The 23,764-nt window shown below is 50.9% G+C and overlaps 1 protein-coding gene across 2 annotated transcripts; it reads left to right on the top strand.

Annotated features, from left to right (window-relative positions):
- The first annotated feature begins 43 nt into the window (after positions 1-43).
- On the top strand, positions 44-23,369 carry LOC106975311 (uncharacterized). 2 transcript variants are annotated; one of them, XM_027048005.2, is made up of 5 exons: positions 44-279; positions 8,621-8,790; positions 18,003-18,130; positions 20,800-20,945; positions 23,114-23,369. In XM_027048005.2, exons 1-5 carry the CDS (start codon positions 212-214, stop codon positions 23,310-23,312), a joined length of 711 nt encoding a protein of 236 aa, XP_026903806.2. In that variant the 5' UTR covers positions 44-211; the 3' UTR covers positions 23,313-23,369. The 2 variants fall into 2 exon arrangements, with proteins under 2 accessions (XP_026903806.2, XP_014928086.3); XM_015072600.3 differs by having other exon boundaries at positions 45-279; positions 20,773-20,945.
- The last annotated feature ends 395 nt before the right edge of the window (positions 23,370-23,764 follow it).

Here is a 23,764-nt window from a genome sequence, read left to right as displayed (position 1 = left end):
GGGACTCCACCCACAACCTTCTAACATGAACATCATAATGTCAACATTCCAAAGGAGGCCAGAGCCCCAGAATCAGGGTCTAGGATGCCAGAGAAAGGATGGAGAGGGATGCCCATGAGTCCTGGGATTTTGTACAAGGGCAAAGGCTAAGGAGCAGGAAATCAAGTGTGAAATTCTATCAACACTGTTGAATCTGGACACCATCCTAAGAATGCCCCACTTCACTAGTTGGAAGGTCTCCCAAGTAAGCAAAAGCTTGACGCCATATGACAATGTCAGGTAACCAGCTCACCTCTCTCTTCCTTTACGTCACCGGGGACAAGTTCTGGCTGTCAACAGCACTGGCTCTCTTATACCCGGGGTTCGGTCAATCTGTTAGCCAATATTTTAACAACATGGATAAAGAAGCCATAAAAAAAAAAAAAAAAAGTGAACGTCTTCACCATAAGGTAGAGGGGATATGGATATTTCTCTGTATTATTTTCCTTGAATGTTATTATATTGAGATGACTTAATAAGGAAAAGTCAATTGTAGTAGATTAAATGCATTCACCATCCCTCACGTGACTCAGCACCTCTGACACCAAGGTCCCAGGTAAAGGGTCAGTCTTCTGAGGAAGTCAAGGACGGGGCATCAAAATGTACACGACACATTCGGAGGTGTGAAAAAATGAAGCTCATTGTGGGTCATCCCCACTCTCTTACTCTGGAGCTCCCGTTCCTCCTCGATGGCAGAGAGAAAACAAGTTTGTCAGTCAAGAGTAACTTGTTCTACTCCTGTTTGAACCCTTTCACTTTGAGGTAAACTCAGCCTCATTTGGGGAAATGCTCTGCCACTTCAAAGGCAGTTTCTTCCTTCTCTCCAGGGGCCACTGGCCGCTCCTCCTCCCTCCAACATGGTATCTGGGTGCAGAGGGAAGCCGACACACCCTTTCGATCGGGTCCTTGGTGTTCTCAGCTACCAGCTGGTCTCGTCCCTGGACGTCCTGGGCTGGTGCTCCCGTACGTGTAGCAGATCTCACTGTCCTTTGTGGATGTCCAGCTGACATCTGCTGCTGACACCTCGGGTCCCTGGGGGTCCCTCAGATCCCCAGGTCCGGGTGCTTTGTCACCTCTCTCTTCCTTGCTCTGACCACAGGCTGGTGGCAGGACACAGCTACTCTTACTCCTTGGCGTCCTCTCAGCAGGGCAGACAGAAACTCTGGGCCTCCAGGACCCCTCTACGCTGGCTGTATTACCACCTGCGGACCATGGTAGGCACAGCAGGAAAGCACAGGGCAGGGGGTGAGCCGAGATGTGCTGAGTGCCCCTCAAACCATCTGTGGTTTTCTGTGAGGGTTCCTAACACCTCATCACCCCAATTTTGCTTACGCCTGGTGGGTTGGGGAAAGGGGAGGCTTGAGGGGAAGAGGAAGCCGCTTCTCAGTGACCAAGCTGTGGACCACACCCAGGTTCTACCATCTCGGAACTGCCCTCCTGTCTCTTGTAGCAACATTTTCTACTTCCTCTTCTTGTCTGGTGGAAATCGCCCATAAATATTTTCTTCTGCCATTCCTCACTTTGGCTTTCTTTTGATCTAGCCTCACTCTTTCCATGTTAAAGGAGACCCCGAGAAATGCAGAAAACTCTTTTCTTTCTTCACAAAGCTTGATTTCTCCATTGCCGTGGATACAAAGTGCCATCTTGAAATTAGGACCCTAGAAATGACTCCATTTTCTTCGCTTTCTGCTGTAAGGATTCTAATTTTCTCTGAGACAGCAGAAGCTACGTCAACCAGTGACTTACCTCGTAGAATAAATCAAAGTGGTGTTGCAAATGTATGGGAGAGGTATAGGGGAACAGTGTAGTCATTACCTAGACCCAAGGCCTGATGACCTGAGGGAAGGCCTATGACATCCTGAAGGAGAAAGTGTGGAGAGAGAACCAGTTACTTTCCGGTAGGGTCCTAGCAGGTCAAGCGAAACCCTTAGGGAAGGAGCCAGCCAGAGGAATACATACCAGAATCTTTATCTTCCTTCTTAGGATCCCCGACTGCAGCATCCCATTGGCCAAACCTACCTAGACCCCAGAGGCAAGAGAGTCCATTGATATAACCCAGTCAGTCAGCTCCAGGATGGGGACGAGTAGAGGGTGGAGATAACAGAGGATATCTAACCACAAAGCTTATCCCTGAAAGGAGAGTGGGGAGCAAATAAAGTACAAGAATATATGCAAAAGGAAATCTCCGTGGCATTTTTCAAAAATACTATGTCCCTGTGACATAAGTCTGTCTTACCCACGGTTTAACTTCCATCAGGGTCCGTCAAAGTGTGTGTTTCCATTAGAAGCCCACAAATTCACAAAGCGTTCTGATGACAACAATAGCTAGCCCTGAGTGCTTTCTGTATGCCAAGCAGTGTGGAAAGACTTTTTGTTGATGGGATGTACTACTCAAAAGAACCTTCTGGTGGGCACCTGGGTGGCTCAGTCTGCTGAGCATCCACTCTTGATTTCGGCTCAGGTCATGAGCTCACATTTCATGAGCTCGAGCCCTGCATCGTGCTCTGCACTGACAGTGGGGAGCCTGCTTGGGATTCTCTCTCTCTCTCAATAAATAAATAAACTTAAAAAAAAAAAAAAAAAGGACCTTCTGGGGTAAGCATTATTACCATCTCCATTTTACAGGTGGGAAAAATTGAGGCTAGAAGAGTGAAAGAATTTGTCCAAGGTTATACAAGCTAATCAAGAGTCCATATAAGATCTAAGACCAGTCTGTCTAAGAGGGGCCTAAAGCTGAGAAGGCACAATTGGGAACTGAAAAGGGCGCCCCCTATCATAGCAGCAGCTGCTTCCAAGTCACAGCTGACAGTCACCATCTGGAATGGTGGGGATCCCACGTCACCAGCTCTGATGTCTCAAGGGCTGCTTGTGATCCACGTTGCATGGGAAAATTTCTCATTTTTGTTTTTGTTTTCTAATGTTTATCTATTTTTGAGAGAGAGAGAGAGAGTTTGAGCGGGAGAGGGGCAGAGAGAGGAAGAGACAGAATCAAAGCAGGCTCCAGGGTCTAAGCTGTCAGCACGGAGCCTGATAGGGGGCTCACGAACCACGAGATCATGACCTGAGCTGAAGTCGGACGCTTCACCCGACTGAGCCCCTGTCTCCCTTTTTTAAGTTGAATTGTTCAGTTCAAATTTGTTAGCCAATTTCACCGATGGATGAGTTCAACACACTACAAGGCTTCCAGTTTTCAGACTTTGTTGGACGGTGACAGAGAAACCCCACCCAGCACCCCAGCACCCTCCGCTCCCACTGTAATGCCTGTCAACAGCTTTTACAGGCCACCCACAGTGTTTGTTTTCCATCACACCGACGACCATTTTGTTGGAAGTTTAGCAATAACGATATGATGGGCTGCTTGGGGTTACCAGCATGAAGCACATACCACGATAAGAACTTCACCTCAGTTCACCTAAGTCATGCCGCCTAAACTCCACAACCCTGCAACTTGCATATATCACTACCCATTTTACAGGTGAAAACATTGGGTTGGGACCCATTAGGTCACAAGCCTGAAGCCGCAAAATAGAAAGCAACAGAACTAAGGGACCAACTCAGGCCTCTCAAACTCCAGAACTTAGGCTTCTTCTATCCAAAGTGAAAGACTTTCCCCTTGCACAGCTCTGAGACTGTAGATACGCAAACCAGAAACCCAGAGGGACAATCGATCCTTGCAAGTCGGGTGCCAGTGAGAACTTCCAGATGATGCATTTTTGCACTGCAGGCTGCTCCCTCATGATCCAAATATTGTGCTTCTTAAAAGCACCATCCAGAAAAGAAAAGGAGATAAGCAAACAGAAAAGGAGATAAGCCAAGTAAAGAGTGGGACTGCGTGTACTCGGAAATAGGCAGGCTGGTGGAAAAACAAACAGAATCTGCTGAAAATTAATAGGAACACAGAGACGCAGCTGAAGAAATGTTAACAGATGCCTTGGTTCATGTTTTCTCATCCATGATTTTCAGAGAAAATCATTTGTAGGGTTGCCGTATTAAAAAATGGGTTCCGGGTCCCCTCAGTCGGTTAATCATCCAGCTCTTGATTTCAGCTCAGGTCACGATCTCCCGGGGTTCGTGAGTTCAAGCCTCGCATCAGGCTCTGCGAGGACCGTGCAGAGCCTGCTTGGGATTCTCTCTCTCCCTCTCTCTCTGCCCCTCCCCCTGCTCGCACTCACTCTCTATCAAAATAAATAAATAAACCTTTTTTAAAAAGGAGTTCCACTCACTGAAACTCAAAGGACACTATTAAAATACGTCGATCGTATCATCCCCTGGGCATGCCTTTCAAGCTCCGAGTACTTCTTTCTGTCTACGTCATGATTCTCATCCTCCTTTCCGGATGTTTCCACCACCCTTCTCAGCACAAGCAGCTCTTGTTCTCCCCTCACCCACTCCTCACCTAGCGGTTTTAGTCCAGCACAGAAATGAAGTCTGATCCAACGAGAAGTTGCGGGGGAGAAGATTCCTGGTTGCGTATTTCCGTGCACTCTGCCACTCGCTGGATTTATTGTCAACTCTGGAGCCATCGCTCATCTCCCCAGCTTGAGTTGTCTCGAGCTCCACTGCCCATTCTTCCAAATGTCTCATTACTTCTAAAGTTATAACGATAAATGATAAACCTTACCCTTTCTTTTGTTGTTGTTGTTATTTATTTATTTTTGAGAGAGAGAGAGAGAGCACAAGCAGGGGAGGGGCAGAGAGAGGGAGAGAGCGAGAATCCCAAGCAGGTTCAGTGTTGTCAGCGCAGAGCCTGACCCGGGGCTCAAACCCACACACGATGAGATCATGACGTGAGCTGAAACCAGGAGTCGGACGCTCAACCAACTGAGCCACCCAGGCTCAGGCGCCCCAAACTTTGTCGTTTCGAGAGATTTACTGCCAAGAGGCTTCTTCATTTCTACCCAGAGCTGAGAGACAGGTCTCCCGGTTCGTACATTCACAATGGATTTCCAGTCCCCACCTTTCCACAAAGCAGCCATTTCTCCCCTGAGACTGCCCCTTCCCTGTAAGTAACACTGGCACCCCCCTGTCGCTCGGGTCAGATCACCAGCGGGTCTGAGTCTTCCTGTCCCTTGTTCCCTCCAGCCAGGGGGGCTTGTCAAGCCCACCCCCCAAACCTCTCCATCCCGCCCTCCTCTCCCCACCTCCCACGACACACCTCTCACCTCAGCTGATGCAGCCATCTCCCTTCCAGCCTCACCCCTCCCCGTCCCCTCTCTCCCCACTCTTCTGCACAGATTAGCCAGCCTAATCCTCACGAAATGCAAATCCACGCATGGCATTGTCTCCTGGCTTTCTGGTTGCTTCTGGAATAAAATCTGAAACCCTGAACATTTCCCACGGGGCTTTGCCTGACCGACTCTGGCCTCTCTCCAGCTGCATTTCATGCCACTTTCCCTCTCTCTGTCCTCTCCAGCCATGTTGGCTTGCTTTCTCTTCCTCAAATAGGCCAAGTCCTGGACTGTTTCAAAGCCTTTACAGTCACCATTTCCTCTGCCTGGGTGCCCATCGCCTAATTTCCCTTTGAACAGCTTGTTCTTCCCTTCAGGTCTCAGCTCCTAATTCTTTTGCCCAAAGAGCCTTTTTCGGACCACCCAGCCCAAAGGGTTGTCCTTGACAGTTACTGGCTCCCTCGTTTATTTCCCTTCTGGCACCTTTCACAACCCACAATTACTTCACTTATATATTTACTTAGTATCTTGTTTCCGCTCAACTTCTAAGGTAGAGTTTGGGACATCGTTGGGGGGGTGGGAGACCCAAAAAACAAACAAACAACAACAACAAAAAAAACCCTGAGTGTTGAATGAATGGAGCCCACGGGCACTCTCCCACAGTTTCGATAAAGCACAGAGTCAAAGTGAAGAAAGAGATACCACTGTCTCTGTGTGAGAGCAAACATCCAGTTACACTTATAAAAACATGTTCTTAAGCATAAGTTAAGATCCCAAAAGATATTTGCTAACCGACTATGCAGAGCTGTGGAATGAGATGCAAAGATAATAAACACATTTGATATGAAACAGATGGAGATCTGGTCACTGGTTCTTTGACGTGGGGCCCTTTAAAAAGTATTCTCTTCTCTTCGACATTTTGTGAGCATGTTTTTAAAGTGCCAGAAAGTGCTGTTATGGAGGACATCCCCAGCTCCCCCCGCAGTCACCGAGGACAAGACAAGGCTTAATTGCGTCCTGTGGACCCGCTCTCGTTTGCATAGCTACCTGGTAAGGGCACAGCTACAACTTTATAAACAAGCATCTCAGAGTGAGTGAAGCACGTGAGGGTCCTTGAATAGGGCACTGGAGACACGTCTAATAACATATTTATTGAGTGTAGATTTCCTTAATGTGCCAAAATATGCCTGAGGGTTGTCAGTACACATGTTACAACTTGCTAGAAAAGCTGGAGGTATCTCTAGCAATCAGACACAGAGCAGATGTTCTTTTCAGCTTAAGAATTTGGTTTTCCTGCAAAACTGCCCAGCTATTTGCAACTAGGCAGCAGACGAACAGCTTAGATCTTTGGAGAGCAGCAAGGGAACCGTCCTCAGCGATTGGAAGCCTCAGGAACTACAATGCCAGGAGCCAAGTTGAGACTCACGAAGGAAAAATGACGCACCTTTTTAAAACGTGGATGGCACGGAAAAATGTTTACGTTTCTGTCCAGTATCAGCGAGGCTAGCTCAATGACAGGCGCTAACATGAGGCTCCAAGTGTAGACGCTGGTATTTCTATTTCTGTAACCCTTGTCTTCTAATTATCACCTCCGGCAGGCTGGCTTTCAGATTAAATTATTTTGGCTTTCGGGGAAAAAAATGAAACCCACCCGAGATGCTGCCACGTAGCGTTAACCACAGCACGCCAAAGCAAAAATCGTGCTCTGCTTTCCAAGCCCTTCCTGGAGGGGCACATTCCTGACGAGGCTCAGCTGGGACCCTCATGGGTACAGAAGCACCGCCCTTGACACTCTGCTCCTAACTCTGACCCTGGTCGTCACTGTGGATCTGAGCTTGATTATACACGCCCCTCCCGCCCTGACGTTCCCTTCCACACGACTCATATTTTGGGTCTACTGTCTTTTGTCCTTCTCTACCTTTACCCAGTGCTTTGTCACCTACCCACCCTCCATCCATCCAGGCACCCATCCAACAGACACTGAGGATCTGCCTCTTGCTAGATCTGCACTACGTGCTGGGGAGCCGTCCGTGTGCAAGGTAGAGTCTATGACCTCATAGAACATGAAATTGAACAGCGGAAGTAGGTATGAAAACAGACCATTTATTGCGCAACTGGTCATTATTAACATGGAGATACTTCAAAGATGCCAGGGACCAGAGGGAGGGCAGGTCTACATCTAAGGGTGAGAACTGGGGGGGTGTCACGGACAGCCCCATGGAGGAAGTCATGAGTAGGCGTTCCCTGGGAGGAGGGGAGCACGAGGAAAGGAAGGAGGGGAAGTGTTACATTCCAGACAGAGGAGGAGAGACAAGCCCATCGCAAAGGCCCGAGAGCCAGAAGCATCTCCAGGGCGCTGGGATGGCTCACCTGGTGAAAGTGCACTGGGTGGGAGGTTGGGGGTGGTGGTGGTGGAGGGGGGGGGCAGGGGGTGAAACAGAAAATGGAGAAGGGAACAGGGTCAGATCAGGAAGGACCTTGTGGGTCTTGTCCAGTGGGGGGCACTAGGATGCTTGAAAATCAACAACTGTTTCCGATTTCCCCAAATACAAAAAATTGATATCATGGGAAGCGGGGGTGGGGGGAAGAAACAGAAAACGCAGTTTGATGTGCAGCATATTCATTGTACCCCCTAAAGAGGAAACTGCTATGGTGACAGAAGGTAGCTACAATTGTGGTATAGAGAAGTCGAATCACTACGTTGTACTTCTGAAACCAAGGTCACATTGTGTGTCAGCTATACTCAAATTTCTAAAATTATCACAAAAAAGAATATCGGGGTGCCTGGGTGGCTCAGTCGGTTGAGTGTCTGATTTCGGCTCAGGTCACGATCTCCCGGTTCGTAAGTTCGAGCCCCGCGTCGGGCTCTGCGCCGACAGCTGGGAGCCTGGAGCCTGCTTCGGATTCTGCGTCTCCCTCTCCCTCTGCCCCTTCCCCTGCTCGCACTCTGTCTCTCTGTCTCAAAAATAAATAAGCATTTGTTTTTAATTAAAAAAAAAAGAATATTGCTTGATATTAAAAAAATACCAGATGTTCTGGATGTTTCCCAACCTCCCATGTCTCATCCTTGTAAGAACCGTTTTCTTTGTAATACACGTGTGTGTGTGTGTGTGTATGTGTGTGTGTATAATTCTTCATCGGCATCCCTGGAAGCATAACACCTGTTCTCCGATCGTTCCACTGCTTGGGGGGTATTCCCACCCTACCCTCATTACTGCTCTAAAGCAAATACACAACGATAAGCCGACAGAGTCAATTTCTTTTCTTCCGGGATTAAATGAGTTTTCATCACGTCAGAAGTTCGGGTTCAGCCACTTCCTCTGACAACCACACGCTCGGCCACCCATCTGGGGGCTGCGTCACCCAGAACCTCACACCTAATGGTGGGTTTTTCTCTTTTTTTTTACGCTTAGAGTCCCCCACGAGAGGAAGGAGGAGGACCTGCCTGCACACCAGCCCTTGCCTGATGGGCAGACGCGGCCGAGGGGGGAAGGTGTCCAGATCGCTAAGGACACAGCCGATGACGAGGCTACCAGGGAAGGCCCGCCTCTCGGCAAAACAGAACCGCGGAAAGACGCCAAGGGTAAGGCCGGCCCGGGGCTACCGACCCGGTCCCCGTGCATTTTGCAGACACCCTTCAGGTTTATACGGTGGGGTCCTGGAGCCGGGGCCTCTCACGCAAGGGTAGGGCTGCTGGGGTAGGAAACAGAGAGTCTGCAGAGCTGCTGTCACGAATAGGACCGAACTTCTGGCTCGAAGGCTCTAATTGGCACACTTAGGTGTTATCTGGGGCGGAAGGGGTTGCAGCGATTGGAATTAAAGGCCGTGTGTGCCTATCAGCTGGGTGGCCGCATCCCGTGTTGTGGGTCCCAGGGTCAACCTCATCTTCTCTGCGACAGGATCCGCTATGCTACTTGGGAGGAAACAGAGCACAGCGTCCCCGGGGGACGGCCAAGGATGGCCTTTGCTCTGGCCAAGGGACCGCAACCCTTTTCCCATTCGACCATCGCCTTTACTTCTGCCGAGTTGGGCTGCTTCTAAGCCCAGCAAAGCACAGTCCTGAGCCCCGGACGCTGGCCACTGCGGTCGTATGAGGAACAAATCACCTAGTGTCAGTGGTAGGCGTCTTCAGAGCAGGAGGCAGTGGCCACGGTGCTGATCCACACACGGAACAGCAGCTACGCCAGTAGGAAGCATGCCTCCTTTGTTTTCTCCTTTGGCAAATTCTCTGTCGTCCCCCTCTCTCTGTCCCTTCTCCCCTGCCTCACCTACCTATTACCCAAGGAGTGATTTGTCCTTGCCTGTGGCTCTCCAGCTCTAATTTACCAACCTTGAGTCAAATAGACAGAGCCGCCCGCACTGTCTGCGCCCAGGGAGCTGGGGAAGGCACAGGGGTGGGTCATCTTTCCTTCCACGACGCTCTCTTGAGCTAAAGAAGTCAAACCTCTTGCAAATGCATCTACGTGGCATTTCTGCTAAGCGTGCCTCACTGACAGGGGACGGAAAAGCAAGGGGGTGTTTTTAAGGTGAAAAGTTATCTTTAAGCCTCATCATCATCTAAGTGGAAGATGCGACCTGTTCTGATCATTAACACGGAGCTATCACTCACTCCACGAGCTCAACAGAGTGACAAATTACAGTTGCCAGAAGGGGATACATAAATTCTCCTAATTACCTCCAGAGACCTATCCACGCGGAATCAGAAAAGGTTCTAGTTATGCAGACGTGGCTCTTTTTTTTTTTTTTTTTTTTGAAAATCATAGTTTCGCTTCCCTAAAAGTCTTCTTGGTTTTAGTCCCATTCGGGGCCAATGAAAAGCTACGACGGCTGAGCCAGATAAGAGAGAGCTTGGAAAGGAAATTTTTACTTTTTCTTTCTTTCTTTCTTTTTTTTTTTTTTTTTTTTTTGCAAAGGTTGGTCTTACTCCCCAGGACTGAAACTAGCAATTAAAGAGAATTGTAGGGTAAGGAAAGAGAAGAGATATAGCAAAAGTAGGAGAGAGAGAGGAGACCCTTTATTTTGGGATAAAGGCCTCAGCCTGGAAGCCAAACAAATTGAAAATCTTCATTGCAGGCCCAGCTGAGAATAAATTGTCAAGTTCAAAGGCGTGTGGGAGAAGCCCCTGGCCTCCTCCCGTCTCTGAGCTCGCTGAGGGCATGCACAGAAGCCCAGGGCTTTTCCAGACACCTCCACATTCCCGAACACTCCCCACCTTCCCAATTTCTGTTCCTTTCCGGGTCTGTTGAGGGCTCAGAGCCCCCTTTGCTTTTGGACTTTACTGTCTCACACAGCAGCCATTTATCCCAAGTCAGCTAAGTGACAAGAACTTTAGGGAGTGTACGGGAGACAAAAATGGATTCGTTCTTTCGCTCCCCGAATCTTTGTTGAGCTCCCGCTCTGAGGCGGGCTCTGTTCCAGTGCTGAAAATACCGCGGTGAATAAAACCGATAGAGATAATCAAAGACACTAATGCAGCGAGTGCATTAAGGGGCCTCGTTCTGCGCTCCAGCTCGTCTCCAAGCCTCACAGAGCAGCGTTGGCAGAGGGCGAATCGAGCCGCGCTCCCACCCACTTACGGTCCAGTCTGGGCCAAATCGGTTCCCTCGGGAGAATGCCAGTGCTTTTTGGCTCCCTAAGAAAGGAGTGCTTCTGGAAGCTTCGGAAACATTTATCCTGGGAGCCTGAGGTTCGGATTCCACAGGCTGCACCCACGTGAGCCCTTCTGTTTCTGATTTTCTTCCCACTTGAAAGTAATCGGGCTGGGGGTTTGTACCCACTTCTGACCCCAAAAGGCTCGGGAAATTACAAAGCAAGTTTTCCAACAGATGCTTTCACCAGCGTCAGACAGTCCTGCACAGCCGCCAATTTGCTCTCACTACATCGCGCAAGCCTGACGCCTTTAAGAAGTAAAAGGGGCCTGAACCGAATGGCCCCGCTTGCTTGAGGAGTGCCCAGCTGGGACTCAGAGGCCACCTTCCGCTGCTTCAGGCGGTAGTCCTAAAGCCACAGGAGGCCTGCCAGGCGACGGACCCTGGCAGGAAACACCCATAGGTGTGGGCTATAAAGATCAACAGTGGAGTGTGTGTGTGTGTGTGTGTGTGTGCGCGCGCGCGCCTGCGTGGGCGAGGCAGAGGGGGAGGGGGAGGGACAAAGAGAGAGAGGGAGATTCCTAAATGTTGAAGAAACGGGCGAAATGGGCTCCCTTGGAAATGTGTGGTTTGCACAGCAATTTTTGGAATCTCAGGGCAGAGAGTAGCTGGGGTGACTGAATCCCAAGAATCTGCAGCCACTCCCCAGTCGGAATGCCATGTGTTGTATGAAATCCGAACCACAGCCCTAGCCCACGACCCGCCTCCGCTCAGGGGAGGTGGGGCAGATCTGGGGAGATTTGGTGCTCACAGCACCCAAGAGGCACCAAGGTGGAGAGGCCTTCCAGGTTGTAGTCTGACTGCTAAGAGCCTGACACATAATAGACACTAAGGAACTCCTTCTTAATTCGTCAGTGACGTCACTGAGCAGAGGAGCCAACGCGTGAATGCGGGGACCCCGGCCCAGCAGCCCCGCAAGGAACAGTTCGGTCCGAAATGCCAGCAGCGACGTGACCGTCGTTGGCAGCTGTGACTGTCAGCGTTGTAAGCAAATCCAAATCCAGAACTGCCTTCTGGAAGCTTCCATCACTCGTCCCAAGTCCAGCCGTTGGAGCCGGGGTGGGGTGAAGGGGAGATGGGTTTGATCACTCTTCGCCGGGCAGTCTTTTAGAGAGGTGAAGATTACTGCCGTGTTCTGCCATTGGGTTCTTTTTTTTTTTTTTTTAATTTTTTTTTTTAACGTTTATTTATTTTTGAGACAGAGAGAGACAGAGCATGAACGGGGGAGGGGCAGAGAGAGGGAGACACAGAATCGGAAGCAGGCTCCAGGCTCTGAGTCATCAGCCCAGAGCCCGACTCGGGGCTCGAACTCACGGACCGCGAGATCGTGACCTGAGCTGAAGTCGGACGCTTAACCGACTGAGCCACCCAGGCGCCCCTGCCATTGGGTTCTTCAGTCAAAGTACTCCCACCTCCTTCGGCCACGCCCCAAACGACAGAGTTTTAGGGTTTTAATTCTTGCACCATCGCCATCATCATTCTGTGAATAAGCTGCAGTCTGGGTGCTCCTGAGCCAAATTCAGTGACGTGGCTGTGATCAGACCAGGAAGGGAAAAGTGGGTCTGTCCCCTTCCTGTTCTAGACCCTGTCCCTGTTGATGCAGGCGACAGCCTCACTGGCATATTCAGTGGCTTTGGCCCATCTATCTCACCCCAAACCTGAACGTACTTTTTAGACCCCAAACAGATGCTCCATGAAGGGTTACTCAAAGACAAAGAGCAACTTCTTCTTGGGTCCTCTGTGCCTTAGACCAAATTAAACACGTCAGGTCCCATGAGTGATTCGTTATTGTGGTTGAATTCTATTTCAACCACCCTATTCCCCATCCCACACCATTATCCATTGTGCATTCTTCCCATGACTCAGTAATGAAGAAAGGAGGCATCCCAGAGTCCCCCCTCCCTCACCGATTACAACTCCAGAAAAGGATTCTTAAATTATAATAAAAAGGTTGAATTATTCCTTGCATGTGTTGACACTGGACAGCTGGCCAAGTGTTTTTCAAATGCTTGGGGAGTTTGCTTTATGTTTTAGATTTTTATGTCAAACAGAATTTCACTTGCCCTGAAGGGGTAAAAAGAAAAAATTCCACCAACAGAGAGAGGAGTGTGTTTCCCCCATATGACAAGATGTCCAGAGGAAGGCAGTGCGGGACCGTAGGGAACTCCATGATGACATCAGAGACCCAAGCCTTTTATAATCTACGTCTCCTTATCCTCATGTTCACAACATGGCTGCTCGCCTCTGTGCATCACAGAGGCTTGCAGTCACAAGCCAGGCGGAAAGAGGACATGTTAGTGAAGAGAAGAGAGAAAGATACATTCTGGCTGACTGGACCAACACAGTAACTTTCCAAGACACCCCTTCTCCACCAACAGACTTTTACACACACACACACACACACACACACACACACACACACACACTGGAAAAGCTGGATTCAAATGTGCATTACTACTAGAAGTAAAGACTAGCTTTTCTTTAAAGAAGGGAAACTCTAATAAACATGATGGTCTAAACTCAGAAAAGCAGGTCTGCACCCTCTCAACGGGAGCAAAACAGATGGGCATCACCATGTGACCACGGCCATGTCTTTTGTTTTTTTCTTGAGGTCTCTTTGATGTTCGGTAAACTGGCTTTTGTGCTCCCGGTCCTGATTAACAGAGTTTTCATCATCCCTTCTCCTGCGCATGACTTACACATGTGTCTACTTGTGGGGATGGCTTGGAGTGCGAGTCTGAAAAGACACCCTTTCCGTGCCTGTGGCCCTGATCCCTACCATGTGCAAAAACCCTATGTGGCACGGGCAAATCCCTGTCACTTCTGACTGCACTTTATTTCACAAAGCAGCAGGCCTCGGTGTCCGCCTAGGTTTTGTCCCATTTATAGTTCACAGAAAATCAGTGAGTTCCTGCAGATGAACCTTATTTCGCAAGCTGATGGCAATGTCACAGGTAAACAGCCAGGGGTCAGAAATGGCGGGGTTCCCCTGGAGGCTCCACCGTTCCTAACGTGTGACCTTGGCCAAGTCCTATGACTTCTCTGCACTATTATTCCTTCACTGGTGTATAAGTTTTCTGGTGCCGTGTAACAAATTACCACAAATTTAGCAGCTTAAAACAATGCCCGGCTTAGCTGGGTCCTCTGCGTGGGGTCTTATCGGAGGCCCGTCGCCTGAGCCCATTTACTTGCAGCTTGAGAAATCAGGGTGGCTGGCTTCTGTACGGTCAGCGTGACTTGAGTCTCAAGTCCCCTGAACTCCTTTTAAAGGGCTCACCTGATTAGGCCAGGCCCACCCAAGAGAAATTCCTTTTTCATTCATATCTACTCCACTGATTGGGGACCTAATTCCATCTGCAAAGATCCCTCCATCTTGGCCACAATGGGACGTAATGATGAACTGTGTCTCTTCATATTCACAGGTCCTGCGCACACTCTAGGGGAGGGGACTCTACAGGGCATACATAATAGGCGGCAGAATCTCGGGCCATCTTAGAAGTCTGCCTACTACACCCTATAAATTGAAGACACGAATATGACCTATCTTATATGGTTGCTTTGAAGATGTAATGAGATGGCGAATGTAACAGGAAGCATCCTATAAGCCGCAGCTGCTATAATTACTCTAGCATTTCTGAGTATCTATTACACGTAGCATTTCTGAGTGTCTATTACACGGCAGGCCGCACGCTAGGAGCTGTGGATTCAGAAAACACTAACGTAGACCTTGGTCCAAAAAAAAAAGAAAAAACAATCATGGCGTTTCTCTAATATTCCCCTCACCCCCAACCCCGTTCAAAAGCTGGCAAACAGCAAAAAAGCTTTCAAATCCAACTACACGACTTCTGGATACAGAGACTCAGGGGTTTTGCTCACTTATTGAAGCCACTGTCAAAGATAAAAAGTGCTGACTTCAATAGAATACCATAATCCATAAGGATTATTATTTCTACCCTTAAGAACGCCCCCCCCTCCCCCCACTGGTTTGGTCCCTCAGTAGTTCTCAGCCTGGACTGCACACGACTGACTCCCCTAGATGGCTTTTTCTGGGGTCCCACCTGCCAAAACGCAGATGCATTTGGCCTGGGGTGCACCCTTGCTTTGGAATTTTTTAAAGCCCCCCAGGACACCCCAACACACCGCCAGGAATGAGAACTTCGGCGGGAGCCCAAGTCTGATAGCTCCCCAGGGTCTGAAAGCCAAATTCCCCTTAAAGAGAAACCGCCGAGGACAAGACAACCAGACATGTGAGCAGCGATAAAGCATTTTCCCATTTACTTGTAGCAAACATTGAAATTCAACACATTTCACACCTTTCCAAGGGGCTCTCCCAGGTCCCGGCTGCTGTTCCTTTTAGCGGACAGCCCACCCCTGGGTGGGGACTATCTGGGGTCGCGATGAGCGCAGAATAAGTTGCCCACGTAGCCAAGAAAGGTGCTCAGCTTGTCTTCCTCATGCTCGTTCAGTGCTTATTGGCTCTGTCGCCTGCATATACGGAGCACCTACTATATGCCCAGCTTCAGGCAGGGTGCTGGGACTTCAGAGACCAAAGTCTGCCTTCCGGAGCTCAGAGTCTAATGCCAAGAGGCAAACACACCCTTCTTGTACCAGACGAGAAGTGCTTTCTGGATCGAAGGCCTGGAGGTAGATTTTCTGTTGTAAATAATCTTTTTAAAAGCCTTCTCAGTCTTCTAAGACTATGCATATCTCTCTCCAGGGTTTGATCCCTGCAGAGAGCAGCCTCTTTCTGACTTCCCTTCCACCCCCCTGGCAGCCATTCTTTCCCACCCCCACCCCCAAGTAATTATCATCAAGGAGAGGAAGGTAAAAACTGCCAAAATGGCATAATTATTCCATAAGAAAAGAAGAGCGACCTGAAGCCCCAACTTCCTCTTTTCCCACCACTTCTAACCCTCCAGGGTTTCTCTCCCGTACAAAGGGGCGTGCTCCAGAACCCCGGGTACGCATCCCGAGCCGGTTCGGGGCTGGCTCCTTCTACCTGCTGAGCAATCCCTGCTTCCAGCAGGACTGATTGCCAATGCGGCAGAAAGCAGACACTTAAGGACTGGGGAGGCTTTGGCAAAGCCCAGGGAAGCTGGATTCCTCGTTTGAGATAACACTGAGCCCGTGGCAGCCTGGGGTTGGAAAATCGGGACTGGCTGTGGTTTGCCTGGGTCTACAGGGGAACGTTCCCTACCCCCCCCCCCCCCAACCAGAATAACATATGTTCCTACAGAGACCTGAGAGGGAGGTCAGCTGGCATCCATGGCCTTCAAAACCCCTTCCCCCTTATAAACACTCATTGAAAGCTTACTATGTGCAAGACCCTGGGCTGGGTTAGGCTAACCACCTCTCCCCCCCCCCCCCCCCCCACCTCCCAGCCTCCTTCCACCATGAAAGGTGTTCAAATATCACAACCTTGCTGTGGTCTTAAGGATTAAGCATCATGGCGGACCCCAGAAAGAATCATTCGGAGTTATTTCTTTATACCTACTCTGGCATCCTGGGGAAATGGCTATGTCAAGCTTGCTTCCTTCTCTATTTTTAAATTCTGTTGGAAGAGTGAGACCATCCTGGGCTGCTGCTAAAAGCTTTCAGGAACCACACGAGAAGTTACCACCCAGACCCAAGCCTCCCACCCTGGCTGTCCACAACCTCAGCTCCTAAAATCTAGAGAAAGGGAAATGACCCTAAGACCATGGCTGGCTCAGCAACCTAGAGATGGAGTCCGGCCATTATTTATGCCTCTGGCGCATGCATGGGGGGGGATAAACATCTCCGTCCAACATCAGGAAGTGAGGTTAGATGGAGGCCGAATTGCCTTCCCGGTACCTCAAAGCTGCCAGTGCGAAAATTAGTGATTAAGGGTCAGGATGATGAGATCGCTTACTCTAGGACTTGGGAGCCCACACATAAGGGCTAGAGTATGAACTGGATGACGTCGAAGACCCTGGGAACGCTAGATTTTGTCACTGAGTTAGGCCAGCCAGCCCAGGCTCAGTTTGCTGAAGGCTTGGTCACGGGGCCAGATGTCTATCTTGCATCGGGATTTTGAAATCGCTGAGAAGACTCCAGAACACTCGTTTCTATTTTGGAAATCAGTGCTTGCCTTAGGAAATTGTCTCCTTGCAAGAGGGAGTGTATTGAGGCATCCACTAATGGAGGGGTTGGCAAACGACAGCCCATTAGGCCAAATTTGTCCTGCCATCTGTCTCGTGTGACTCGCAAACTAAGGATGGTTTTGCCATTTTGAAATGGTTGCAAAAAAGAAATCAGAGGCATAATATTTTGTGATGCATGAAAATGATCTGAAAGGTAAGTTTGTTGCCCATCAATAAAGTTTTATTGAGCTACAGCCACACCTACTTGTTAACTTGTTACCTATGGCTACTTTACTTTTTTTTTAAGTTTACTTCTTTATTTTGAGCGGCAGGGAGAGAGAAAGAGAGAGAGAGAGAATCCCAAGCAAGTTTCACACTGTCAGTGCAGAGCCCCATGCGGGACTCAAACTCACGAACTGTGAGATCATGACCTGAGCCGAAACCAAGAGTCAGACGCTTAACCGACAGAGCCACCCAGGCGCCCCTGGCTACTTTTGTGCAGCAACAGCCATGTTGTGTCGTTTCAACAGAGATCACATGGACCTCAAAGCCTAACATAATTACTCTCTGGCCCTTCCAGAGAAAGTTTGCCGACTTCTACACTAGTATGTAAAAAATAATTCTGCACAAATACAAAAAAGTGAGAGGGTCACATAATTCAGTCTTTAATTAACCTAATTAAATGACCATCTTGGGAGCCCAGGATGCTCTTCTCTACTCAGTTAAACCCCCACGGCAGTAATTAACTCGACTCATGTGGCAGCCGCAAAACAACTTGCCAGGGATGCACCAAGCACAGAGAATTGCCCACCATGCCGATCACATTCCAGAAAGCAAATCAGAGTATCGTATAGGTTCGATGAGTCTCCCAAAACAAGAGCACTTTCATTCTTGGCTCCTGGGTTGAGGGTCTGCTTCCTTCTCTGCGGCGAGAACCTCCCTTGTTAATCTATGGGTCGGGGTCAAACACAGAGACATTAACCCTGGTGGAGGCGGGGAAGGGGCCAGCACCGCCCCTCATTTCTCTCCTCTCCTCCTTGGAACAGACTGGAAGCTGCCGATCCCGCTGGGACCCGTTTATCCACCGTTAATCTCGAGTCTGAGCACCACCAAAGCTGTGGGGCGAAGCTGGGACTTGACTCCTCTGATGGCAAAGAGCTTACGAATACCTGACGTGAGTCTTCCAAGGGTCCCCCCTTTTCCTTAGCCTTTGCACCCTGGGAAGTGAGAGAATGCCCCACGCAGGGGTGGGTTGAGCCAACAAGGTCCTGACAAAGACAGGAGGAAGTGGTTTCTGTGCCCTGCCGTCTCCCTCCCACCCCCCCTCGCCTCTGCCACCATGCAAGACCAGTGCAGGGAGAGAAACACAGGTCATAACGTATCATGACCTCATCAGGGTTCCCCAAAGAGACAAAACAAGCAACCCTCCCAATCGGACAGTTTTCCAATGCTCCGAGTGGTCTTTTCCACCCCAGGGCACCTCTGTTCCTCCTCCCGGCCCCGAATTTCTACCACACCCCCACCGTGGAAGATGTGAGTCTTCAACACCTTACCTTGTGGCTAACGGCTTCGTTTTGCTCTGTGAGTGAGACGTGTTTGAGAGGTTTGGGGGTCACCTACCCCTGTTGTCTCAAAACCCGGGAATGGCCTTCTCCCAAAGGTAACTGCTTGCTCACGTGACTAACTTCTGTCGCACACTTACTGCAGGACACGTCGTCATGTAGATGGACCATCCGTGCGGACGGATGAAACAGAGGCCCTGTTCTCACGGATCTCAGTGCCTAGCCGGGACATGGTCGAGGGGAGAGACACTCACAGGAAGTCAAGTGGGGGACACAGACCCTTGGGCTCCGTGTATGGAAAGCCCAGAGGAGGCCTTTACCGCAGCTGAGGGGTTAGGACTTAGCTCTGGTGGAGGTGCGCTGCACCGGCAGCCAAAATCGGGGCCCTGAGAGATGGATGGGGGTAAGTGGGGGTGGGTGGGAAGGCAGGACAGGAAGGGGGGGGGGGGGACAGACACCCAGGCGGAAAAGGAGGCACACGCCCACTGTATTATAGACGTGATGATGAGGCCGGTGATGCTGGCTCTCCCAAAGGACAGCAACGTGACAAGTCAGGGACAGGAGAAGAGCTCGAAGAGGCCGGGCTGGAGGCCTCGCATCGCGCAGAGGAGATGCACTCTGCCGTCCGGAGGTTCTGGCCCAGTCCCGAGGACGCGGGGTGGCCCGGCTCCTTCTAAGCTCCAGGGGTTTCAGGCCATCGTCCTTCAAGGTGGACTCCCTTGGAGCAGAGTCACCCCCCCCCCCGAAGCTACGCAGTGACTTTATGCTCGAGAAGGTAACGGAAGGCCCTCAGGAAAGTCCTCTCACCCGGCGGGGGTCTCAGTTTCCCCATCCAGGAAGCGGGACGTTTGATTTCCGGAATCCCTCGGGGCCGCTGCTGTCTGTCAGCTCCTCCGCCCGCCTCCAGAGCTGCTATCGCCGCGTTCTTCTGGCTCCTTACGGTCAGGGCTGGAAGAAATAATACAACACACATCTTTGTTTCCTGCTGTGTGGGAGGCAGGAAATGGCCGAAGCCCCTAATTGGGATGAGGTTCCTGCGGCCTGTCCAGCCGCCCACTCCTCGGCAACCCCCACCCTCGCAGGTGTTGTCGGCCAGAAAGGAGGGCACCCTCGGCCATCCGCGGCCGGAACCCATCTGCTGCCATGCGGCCGACCACGTCCCTGCCTCTGGGGGTGTGAAAGAAATCGTGATGCAGGTAGAGTCCCCCGTCACTCCACTTCAGCTACCTGAGCCTCCTTGTGGCCCCTCCCACAATGGTAGCCACAGTCCTGCCACAGGGCCTTTGCACTTGCTATGCCCGCTGCCTAGACTGCTCTGTTCCTCCCTCACCTCAGGTGTCTTTGTTCAAGCCTCACCTCAGCAAGGCCTTCACTGGCCACCCCATCTAAAACTTTGCTGAGCCTCCTCTGCAAACAGGGAGGGCAGGGCGTGCCTGGGGGGGGGGGGGGGCGGCCCTGCGATCAGCATCTAGGCTGAGGAGGTACCCGCTCCTCGGAGAAACGGACATGCAGGTGGAATGTGACGCTCGGCGGTCAGGCCGACGAGGGAGGGCAGGAGAGGGAATGGGGGGAGGGGGGGGAACCCAGGACACCAAGTGAGAGTGGGCATCACGGCGGCCAGAAGGCAGGGCTGGCACGGCCACAGCTGTGGGCACCCAGCAGGGCAGCCCCCGAGAGAGGGCTGGGTCCGGGCAGAGGGCGCACGGAAGGGAACTCAGGCTTGGGAAACCCACCGTGCACCCATGACGGTGTCTCTCCCAGCGGAACGCAGACAGGGCTCCTTTGCGCCTCGGTTTCTCACAGAAGCGAGATTAGAATCACGAGACAGGACCCTCCGGCCCACACCACACTCTGCCTCCTGCCTGCTGCCTCCAGGAAGGATGGCCTTCAACCCGTAGCCAGCTTGACTCTCCGATTTCATAGCCACCAGGCCCCTTCGAGCCTGGAAAGGGACCCTGTAAAGTCATGACCTTCCAAGTGGGTGGGGAGTCAAGGTCCTGCAGTGAGTGGCAAGCTCCTAAGGAGAGCTCAGCGCCCCGACCTCACTCGAATGTGCCAGACTCCCAGCAACGAAGGGAAGGGAGGGCCCTCTTATCTGCCTCCCGAGGCCACGGAAAATCAAGAAAGGTAAATGGAAGTCCAACCGATAAGCGAGAGGCATGGACAAGAGCTGCCTGTTTTAAAAAGTATTCTTTGTCTCGGCGCGAGCCCAGGGTGCTTGCTAACCACATGTTACCTCGGCCCCTCACTGCAGGTGCCTGTGGCCTGTGTGCCCCCGCAGGGCCCCTTCCGGCACTCTGTGGACACGAAGGCAGAGAAGAGACTGGCCGGTCGAAGGAGCGCCACAGCCGCTTTGGGGACGTCAACGTGCACAAGCGCTACCAGCTTGGGAAGATCTTCAGCCCCTTCCAGGCCCTCGCCACCACGGTGAGCCCCCTTCTCCTTGGAAAAGCTTTGCGTGTTTTGTTTTTGCTTTTTAAGTCCTTTAGGGAGAATGGCGACAACCCCCGATTCTTTGTCTTTTTTAAGAAATGCGTCAGTCAGCGGCGGCCGCAAAAATGCCGCGTAACAAACTACTCTAAAATTTGCCGGCTTTTACCGTGGCCACCGTCTGTGTTCCTTACCTGCCGGGCTGCAGAGAAAGTGGCTCGTTCCTCTGCTGTGGATCGCAAGTTCGCAGGGTAGGAGGAAGTAAAGAACTGAGAACAGTGATCCCATCTACCACAAGAGGTGGACTGTAGCCTACCTAAAGGTCGGTAACCTGAGGTTTGGGGAAGTCCCCAAGGCAAGTGGTTGCAGGTGTGGTGTTCCGAAATAAGAGGAGAGAGAGGGCTCTGGGACAGGGAAGTTTCTGTGATAAAGGAAGAAGGTTCTGGCTCCCGTTCCCCTTCCTCACCTGTGACCCTCCGGACTCCAGTCAATTTGAGTGGGACCATCCCCAAATGCATTTCCTTAAAACGATGACTGTGCTGTCTTTGTGATACTTTCTAGACATAGCTTCTTATGATCCTAAAATTTGAGTGTGCATTTGAATCACGTGGGAAGCCTGATTAAAATGCAGACTTCCAGGGGCACCCGGGTGGCTCAGTCGGTTAAGCATCCGACTCCGGCTCGGGTCATGACCTCACAGTTTGTGGGTTCGAGCCCCACGTGGGGCTCTGTGCCGTTGGCTCGGAGCCTGGAGCCTGCAGCCTGCTTTGGATTCTGCGCCTCCCTCTCTCTGTGCCCCTTCCCCGCTCATGCTGTGTCTCTCTCTGTCTCTCAAAAATAAGTAAACATTAAAAAAAAATTTTTTTAATAAAAAAATGCAGACTTCCAGGCTTACAGTGATTTCCATTCAGAGGGTTTGGGTGAGGCCTTGGCATTTCCTTCCTTAACAAATTCTCTGTTCACCACCTTTCTGGGGCACTCCTTCCCAACCTTGTTCACGTCAGCCCTGTTTCTGGAGGGAGCCAGTATGGCAAGGCCACCTGTAGCCCAGCACAGCTCAGGAGTGCGCCTTACACCCCAGCTCTGGACCTTTCTTCTCCCCCGTAGCTCTCAACCTTTTCTGAGCTTCAGAATCACCTGGGTGATTAGCCATGCTAACGCCCAGTTTTTTGCCCCAAACCCATTAAACCAGAAGCTCGCTGGCGTGAATTGGGAACAGCAGCACCAATGTGTTGAGCCCACATCGCGCACCAGGTGCGGTGCTAAACGATGGCGTTTTGGGTGATGGGGGGTTTCATGGGGTCTGGAGCCAATGGCCAAGAAAGAAGTCTTGAAGACGTCTTTGGTGCAAAAAGGTGATTTTATTAAAGCACGGGGGTAGGAAGAGCTGCCCTGGGATCCCGACGGGTAACTCGTTATATACCCTCAGGTTGGCAGGGGGTCAGGGATAGAGGAAGTCCCTAAAGGATTTTGGAAGAAACCTTGCCAGGACCTTGAGGGGCTAGCTGTTGCTAGGGAAACGCCACCGTTTAATACAACCTCAGCCATGAGACCCTTCAGATGTAGATCAGGGGGCCATAAGCCTGGAGTCTGGTTGCCAGCATGTATCTGGGGGCAGTTGAGATAAAGGAAATAGAGTTACAGGGTCCTCAAGGTTGGGCTAACGTTAAGCTAAGGTTCTCTTTTGCCCCCAGCGAAGTGCCATTATCCACGCAGTTGAGCTCCTAGAGGGAGGTCACTTTGCTGGTTTCAAGGACTCGTCAACGGGCTGCAGGGAGTAAGGGAATTTAAGTGTTTCTTGCCTTAGTTTCCCACATCACCATGGCAAGCACTTAAACGCCTTTCCTTTGTTCTTGGGTAGCTGAGAGTGTGTCCAAGGAATATCGCACATGTTCCACTTGCGGGGCGTGTGGGGGGCAGCCTGTATTTGACCCTCATGCTCCCTCATCACTAAAGACCTTACCTCCAATCCTTAACCTTCATGACCTCTACCATGTGAACATCACCCTCACGATACCCACGAAGCAAGAAAAGCTGAGATGTGGTAAGCAACTTGCCCAAGGCTGTCAGCGGTCAGGGCAGAGCCGGGATACGAACCCGTGCACTGGAGCCAGGGCTCCCCACCCCCACACTCTATTTCATTGCCTTTATTCTCTGCCACCTAGGAGATGCGAACACTGTCGTTTCCCCAAGACCTGCCCACGAATCCGCACGTGCAGAGAATGGGCATTCCACGCCCCGCAGATGGGAACCGCCACGTTCTGTCCCTGTCCTCCATGGAGCCGGGCGCCAGAAAGGATGACAACAACCCCGCGAAAGAGAAGGCAGCGAGTCACATTAAAATGCCTTTATTCCCCCCAATAGTTAAAGCAACAAAATCTAATGACACGAAATAATAAAAATTTTAAAACTGCGATCTGGCCCCTTGCTGCAAGGCTTTGCATTGAGACACTTAGAGCCCAGCGACTCAGGAACGCGGAGACGTTCTCAGGCCTGACTTAACATTTAGATAATTTGAGGAATGCCACCAACAGGCCTCTGTGGGAATATTTTAGAGAGGATGAAACCGTTAGGAGCCGCGATACTGAACTAGAAATGAATCCTTAGTAGGCACATGATTCTCCAGAAGTCTAAAGATGCAGAGCAGGGATGGTTAGAGTTCAGTGAATCAAGGACCCCTCCCTTTCTGTCCTCCTGGTCTACCATCACAGAGTGTTGGATGGCAACCTTGGGGGTTCGCTCCTCATGGTGAGAAAATGGTTGCCGCTGCACCAAACACCACATCCACACATGACCACATCAAACCCTGGAAGGCT

This window comes from Acinonyx jubatus, chromosome E1 (assembly GCF_027475565.1).
Source record: "Acinonyx jubatus isolate Ajub_Pintada_27869175 chromosome E1, VMU_Ajub_asm_v1.0, whole genome shotgun sequence".
Lineage (NCBI taxonomy): Eukaryota > Metazoa > Chordata > Mammalia > Carnivora > Felidae > Acinonyx > Acinonyx jubatus.
Note: the sequence above shows the minus strand (reverse complement) of the source record. Positions and strands in the feature narration are given on the sequence as shown.